At 41.7% G+C, this 7,836-nt stretch overlaps 1 protein-coding gene across 2 annotated transcripts in view; it reads left to right on the forward strand.

Moving 5' to 3' along the window:
* LOC112142800 (protein phosphatase 1D) overlaps window positions 1-2,049 on the forward strand; it is a 9,118-nt gene extending 7,069 nt beyond the window's left edge. Inside the window, exon 6 of one of the 2 annotated variants that reach the window (XM_024266375.2) lies at window positions 446-2,049. In XM_024266375.2, the coding sequence (XP_024122143.1) occupies window positions 446-859 (414 nt within the window). In that variant the 3' untranslated portion in view covers window positions 860-2,049. The remainder of the gene's footprint in view (window positions 1-445) is intronic. The other variant, XM_024266376.2, reaches the window with a different exon arrangement.
* Window positions 2,050-7,836: the final 5,787 nt, after the last annotated feature.

Here is a 7,836-nt window from a genome sequence, read left to right on the forward strand (position 1 = left end):
ATGGTAAAAAATGGCAAATAAAAGACAATAAAATAATAAAAGCAATGAAATAACAATAAGGAGTCTCATGTACTAAAGACCAGCACATAAAAGTGAGTCTTTAGACAGTTTTTTCCTAATTTATGTTAGAACATCAAAGATTTTGAACTACTTATACTCTCATTGATGCTATTCATAAACCTGTTTTGATTCTTTGTATGTTCCTTTTTTATAGTGTTTTTTTTCATTACACCTATATATCTGATGGGATGTTGAACCCTAAGGTAGTATTGTGTTGGATTTTATTTTTCATTTAACTCAGTTTGGTCCTTGTTCATTAGTTCCCACATTCATCACTGTGAATCATTTGGGTGTTAAGGCTGTAAACTGTGTCTTTAATTCAAATGCCAGACTAGGGGGTTTGTTCTTGCTCTAAAATAATAATTTTTTAATTTTTTCCTTTCAGATAAGCGACCCTGTGACTGCTCCATCCATGTATAATGAAAGCTCAGGAACTCTGCTCCAGGCGTTTGGTTTATACGAGGCAGCTTTCAGTGCCACCACACAGCTCTTACCCGATGCGGACTCTGTGAGGGCCTCCCTGCCCCCTCCGGAGGGCGCGCACGACGTCTTTGAAAAGCAGGACGAAACGACCATGGCGGACTGCGCCCTTATTGCGCCGCCTTTCAAGCGGCCCCGCCGCTCCTCACACAGAACCTCTGAACCCAAAGCTCCTCACCATAAACCCGTCAAGGGTTTTCCTCCGACGTCACTTCCTGAACCGGTGCTTCCGTCTGCTGATCAAACCGCAGAGACGAGCTCACCCGACGAAGACGACATCCTCACGCAGCACCAAAGCTCCGCTCTGTGCGTGTGCTGAATGTCGCCCGGAGTTCTAAAGCCACAGGCTCCTTATTACATGTATACTTTTTTATATAGTCTTTGTAACTATGTGAGACATGGGTATTGTAAAAATGTGTTGCTGTGTTTTCTTTTTTGTTCCTTCTTCTATCTTTGAGTATACATTTTTAAATCTTGGAATTGCCAATTTCAGTCTATTTTCCTAAGTATTTATGGTATATCCAAAGGTGTATTTTCATGTATTCATTAACTTTGGTTAAACTGAAGTAGGATTCATGCATCGAATAAGCTTTTTGTAGATTAATTTTACTTTGCTAAGGAGAGATTCTATGTACAGCCTCTCTTTGGTATGGCTATTTTCCTAAGATCTTGGAAAAAAAATGTGCATCCATACCATTGTTTTTTGTTTTTTTTTTATGTCATAAGAAGTTTAAACCACACATTCTGCATCCTGGGTAGTAGATGCTATCTACGGGTAAAGGCGTTGTTTATTAAACGATTTGAATTTTAAATTGTGCTTTCCCAAGCGCCTTCGCTAAGTTATTGATTTTTCTAAATGAATAAATATTAATTAATTCTGTAATAACATTCATTATACAATAACTTTTTGGCCTTATTGGACGTCAGCACCTTAAAATCCAACTGTTACCAGTTCAATGCTTCAGCGTGTCTTCCATTACAGGTTCTAATGGTTCATACTTGTGCTTTAATCTGGCCTTCAAAGTGTGTCTCACTTAAAAGTGGTCAAAAGTTGTGTTCATATGGCAGCTCAGTTCTATAGTTTTTTTTTTTTTTTTAATATCATCTTTGCCTTAACACAAATCAGTGTGAGGTACTGTTCATATGCAGGACCCAAAGGATGACGACGGGGAGTTATCCCAATGTTGGAATAATTATGGTGGACTCATGCCCCTTTGGTTTGTTCTGTTTTGTGAGTTTTACTACAGGGCACAGACCCTTCTGTGTACTCCATATACTTATGTTTGTCTGGACAGTTTTTTTTTTTTGTATATTTTGTCTATATGCAATTAAAGTTTGTACAGTACCAAATTATGCAAATAATGGGAGATTCAGAATAAACATAAGGAAGAACTTTGGTCCGACTTTATATCCACTGCATCCAGTTTTCAAGTCTTACTGTCAATGTTGCAGTCTTCAAGTGGCTTGACCTGTTACGTATGTCTTGCAATAAAATTCCTATTTTGGAAACAGTGTCTTGTGTGTGGTGTGTAAACCTAACTTTGAGTCCATGGCAAATATTTGATTGTTTCCTCATTTGTTGAAATCATCATTATGCAGTTTGCAATAAACATCAGAAGATGGCAGCATTTTAAAGACCCAAAGCAGCTGCTTTTAATGTTTTTTTAACTACAATATTTTTATTATCTATCTATGTTTTATATATATATATATATTTCAATAAGAAAGATCTGTTAGCCTCCCTAAATTCCCCGTCTTTTTTCATTCATACTTCTGCTTTTAAACTCATGGTGTTTATCTCTCTACTTTCTGGATCTTTTTGCCAGCCGTCCTCTGCCCTGTTCGCCTTGACCGCCCCTTAACCACCTTCCTTCCTTCCTTGTCTAGGCTCCAGACCAAGCTTTTTTCACCAGAATAAAGATGTCATCTGCTCCACACACATAACCACCAAAAGAACTATTTCATGGACATTTTGTTTCACAAATAAATCTTTAGTAATCATATTCATAAGATCTCTATTTGGTGAAACCAGTTTGAGATTTTGCATTATTGGGACCCCAAAAAATCACCACATAAAAATCAAGTAAAAAATAAAAGGTGCTTTCTTAATGTGGTCTTATGTGTTGGATCTCAACTTTTTTTGTTTTTTAAACTAGCAATATTTTTGTTTTTCTACACAGTGTCACTTTCTTCCATTAATGAAGCACAAAAAAAATAGGTTCCAACGTGATCTTGTGGCACCCCATATACCTGTATATATATATATATATATATATATCATATATATAAGGTGTGAGAGGGGTGATATATATATATAAATATATATAGATATATAGATATATATCTATATATATACATATATAGATATATATCGCCCCTTTCACGCTAGGTTCACACTAGATGGCGAAGAGCCGCAAAGCGGGGCATCCACTTCCTCTTGCAATTCACACCAGACACAACAGGCGCTTTTGCTAGAGCTTTTTTATGCTTTTCCCATCATGGGTAAGTTATTAATATAACTTCTGCTAAGAAGAACTGCTCTCTTGTTCTCTCGTGTTGTTTTTTTATACCCAAAACCCACCCCATTCCCCTGTCGAGAGTTGGCCCACTACATTGATCTGTGTGTGTGTTTTGTGATTGTTTATTTTAATCTACACAATCTGTTTAGATACAAAAGCATGATCGCATTTGTCAATTGCTGTGTTTTTTTTTTTGAAAAATTGGTTATATTTTGAAAATAAACAGGACTTTCTCATGTCTTGATGTACCTTCCTGCCAGAATTGATGCGGATCGCTCGAGGCTCGCGCACAAAATAGACCAGATGCCAAAACGATTCGCTGCATGGCGCGAGCCCTGCGCAGAGGACCGTGGCACTCCGTGCTTGGTGTGAACCACAGCATAGGTTAACAAGAGTGCCGTTGTGTTCTAATGAAGCCACTAGGGGGCAATGTGAGACAAAAAAGCGAGAGAAGAAGGAAGGAGAAGTGTATTGCGTGTGCTATGGATTATTCTAGAAAGAAGCTGGCTGAATAAAGTTCATGAGAAAGATACGCTGTGTGATCTGTACTACCATACAGCATAACAAGTGGCGACGAGGATTGATGAGGATCTACATGAATGCGAAATGGCTTTTGCTGCAACACCATCTTCACCTCCTTTTCTCCCATGTCCAGGTGAGCCTAGCATACCGCTAAAAAAGTGGGAGAAAATGTTCCAAAATTACCTGCTGGTGCTTGAAGAGTCAGGAGATGAATGCCCAGAGGAGAGAAAAAGGGTGTTTCTTCTACATTCACTGGGGACAGAAGGTCAGCAGCTGTTTTACACACTTCCAGGGCAAGGTACTACTATGGAGGATACCATGAAGGCTTTGAAAGTTCACTTCAATCCAAAAAGGAATGCCGTTGCTGAGCGCCATGTTTTCAGAAAGTGTGCGCAAACTCCGACTGAATCCATTTTGCAGTAAGTGGCTGCTTTAAGAAATTTATCTGCGACGTGAGGCTTTGATGAGAAGCAGGATGAAATGATCCGGGACCAGCTGGTTGAATATGTATGTAGTTATCGCATATGTGAGCAACTTCTGCTGGAAGCTGACTTGACATTGGATAAAGCTGTTACACTGGCCACTCAAATATAAGCAGCTACGGAGCAAGCCAGGTCGATTTCTACTTCCAACCCAAAGGCTCCTGTTGCCTCTATTTGAACAATTCCGACTCATCTCACAGGATCCGTTGCACAGCTATTATTAAAACTGCATCTACCTCAGCGCCAATCCAGTTTACTTTGGACTCATCTGTTATATCCAGAATTGAGTATAAGACCCATTTCAGCAGTGATGCTCTGCAGTCTCCAGATGTTACTCTGATTACATACTCTGCTCCCCTGTGCTGGGATGTCTTCCTGTAACTGTGTCACACGATGATGCATGTTACTCAACTAAGCTGTCCGTGGTGGACTCTGGTACAACTTTACTAGGCATGGATCTTATCAAAGGCCTGAGACTGTGTTTTACATGTACTTCTGTCAAAAGTAAGTGCCCACATTCACCAGGTGCTCCTGTGATGTGTCTGTCATCTCAGCCTCAACTGTCCACTCTCAGATGTGTGACTAAGTTAAAGTCTCCACAAGTGTTACTCCAGTCAGACAGAGGCTACAATGTCTACCTCTGCCAGTGTGAGAGTCTGAGTATAGAACTGGAAAACCTTTTGCAGACTGGGGTAATAGAAAAGACTGATGCATCTCCATGGGTTTCCCCCATTGTTGTCATTCAAAAGAAATCAGGAAACATCAGGATGTGTGTGGACTTACAAGAACCAAACAAAAAGCTGTTGTCATAGGTAGCTACCCACTTCCACACATTGATGAAATGCTGTCCAAGCTCAGAGATGCAACTGTTTTCTCCACTCTTGATTTAGTCAGCTTATTTCCAGCTACATTTGCATGAAGAAAGCAGAGACCTGACTGCATTTATCAGCCATGATGGTTTGTTCAGATTTTGCAAGGTGTCATACAGGTTGGCTTCAGCAGCATCTGCTTTCCAAAAAATGCTAGCTACAGTGTTGGCTGGGATACCAAATGTTGCTCATTATCTAGATGACATCATTCTGTGGGGGGCAACTCAACGCGATCATGATGCTACTCTTGCTGCAGGGCTGCAACAGTTAAAAGAGACAGGGTGTACAAAGGCTGAACAAAGAAAAATGTCAGTTTAACAAATCCACTGCGGTTTTTAGGTCACACAGTTGCACCCCAGGGTATTCAACCTACGCACGATCACCTCTTTGCTATCCTCGATGTACCACCTCCCTCTGATGTAGCCACACTGCGTTCTTTTCTGGGACTGGTGTTCGAGACAGTAAAAAAGAGCTCTGTTGACAGTCCAGCCTTGGCTTTGTATGATCCTGCTGTGCCTACTTCCGGCTTAGGTGCTGTTCTCGCTCAGCTACATGGGGGCACAGAGTGCGTGGTTGCATTTGTTTCAAGGACCTTGTCTGCTGTGGAGCGTAAATGCTCCCCCATTGAAAACGAAGCTCTAACATGAGTCTGGGCTGTGGAATGCTGGCGAACCTATTTGTGGGGTCGTAGATTCACACTGCGCACGGATCACCAGGCTCTAACCACACTACTCACCTCAAAGGGAACTGATTGTGCAGGCATGCGTATGGCACGCTGGTCTGCTCGCCTGCTGTGTTATAACTATGATGTAGTGCACCGGCCAGGTTCTGAGAATTGCATTGTTGATTGCTTGTCACGTTTGCCTCTTTCTGCAGATCAGGATGCTTGTGCTGACCCAGTGCCGGAATTTGTTGCAATGCTGTCTGCTGCTCTGACTGCGATACCGCTTGCAGACTTTGCCTCTGCATCTACTGCATGCCTTGAGCTGTCTGGCTTACGGTTGCATCTCATGGAAGGTTTTCCTCCTTCATCTGCTGCATTGCCTAAAAATTTGTGTCCATACTTCGGGTTGAGGGAGGAGTTTTCTGTGCAACATGACTATGTGTTCAGAAGTTCTCGGCTTGTTGTTCAAGTCAGTTTACCTCATCAACTGATCATCTTGGCACATGAAGGTCATCAAGGCATTGTCAGAACCAAGCAGAGGCTCCCGGATTTGTACGGGTTGCCTGGCATGGATGATCAAATGACACAACGCATTAAAGGGTGTCAACTATGTAAAAGTTGTGATAAAACTCCAATTCCTGCTGCAGCTCCACTTGTACCAGTGCCGTTTCCGTCTTTGCCATGGGACAAGGTGGCAATTGATGTTCTGGGTCCTTCTGAGACTGCTGTTTGGGACTGTAAGTATGCAATCACACTGGTGGATTATCCCAGTAAATGGCCAGAAGTGGGTTTTGCAGCTTCTGTTACAGCTGAGACGGTGATCTCTTTTCTTCGTTTTCTTTGCAGCAGGTTTGGAAATCTGCAGACTGTTGTTTCTGACAATGGAAGTCAGATTACTTCTGCAGAGTTTGCTGCATTTCTGCGCACCAGAGACATGAAGCCCATCAGAACTTCTGTCTACCACCCTGTGGCAAATGGGGCAGTTGAAAGGTTTCACAGAGTGCTCAAGAGTTGCATTCAATCTGCCATTCTTGAAAAAAAGTCTTGGCGTCAGACTATGAAAGATTTCGTGCAAGTTTATCTCTCCACACCTCATTCTACCACAGAGGTTTCTCCTTGTGAGCTACTTCTCGGGAGAAAAGTGCACACTTGCTTACCTGCTACCTGTTCCTAAGGACAGTGCTGTGACGCATTTGGCTGACTCAGTAGCTACTAAACAGAACAAGAGGAAACTTTACACAGATAAGAGACGTGGTGCACGTGTTCCTACCTTTCAAGAGGGAGAGTGTGTCCGTGTTCAGAAACCAGCACATGTTCCAAAATCACACCTGAGATTCTCTGAGCCATTACGAGTCATAAAACAGTTAGCTCAGGGAACTTATTTGTTAGAAGATGGATGGAAGTGGCAGGCTTCATTTTAGACTCATCCCAACATTCCTGTGAAATTTGTTTCTGAAGCTCCTGCATTGGATTTGCTTCATGTAGATCCACCTGTTGTGGTTTAGCCAAATACTCCTGCTGAAGCTCCTGTCACTGCAGGTCGTGTAAGGAGACCCCCATGTTGGCTGGAAGATTTTGTGAAATAATCTTGGTAGCATGTTATGTATAAAAAGTACTAGATAAGTAAAAGGTGTTCATGCAAGACATTTTCTCTCATTTTAAATCAAAGGTTATTATGTTAAAAGTTGAATGTTTTAATTGAAAATTTGATATGGACAAAAATTAATGAAAGATCCTCAGTTCATACATCAAAACAAAAGAATGTATTCATTGTAACAGTTATGTATGTTGCATTCTTCTTTGAGTAAAAAGGGAATATGTTGTGTTCTAATGTAGCCACTAGGGGGCAATGTGAGACAAAAAAAAGAGAGAAGAAGGAAGGAGAAGTGCATTGCGTGTGCTGTGGATTATTCTGGAAAGAAACTGAATGAATAAAGTTTATCTGAAGATCTGTACTACCTTACAACATAACAGGTGCCGAATGGAAGTCGCCTCTGTTCCGTGGCGCTTAGGCGTCCAGTGTGAACTAGGCGTCACCCTCTGCCGGTGGTTTCTCCTCTTAGCTCAGGTCCTCTACCAGAGGCCTGGGAGCTTGAGGGCTCTGTGTAGTATCTTAGATGTTCCTAGCACTGCACTCTTCTGGACTGAGATGTCTAAAATCTTTCCAGGGATCTGCTGTAGCCACTCCTCCAGTTTGGAGGTTACACCCCTGAGTGCTCCAATTACCACAGGCACTACTG

This window comes from Oryzias melastigma, linkage group LG14, assembly GCF_002922805.2.
Source record: "Oryzias melastigma strain HK-1 linkage group LG14, ASM292280v2, whole genome shotgun sequence".
Classification (NCBI taxonomy): Eukaryota; Metazoa; Chordata; class Actinopteri; order Beloniformes; family Adrianichthyidae; genus Oryzias; species Oryzias melastigma.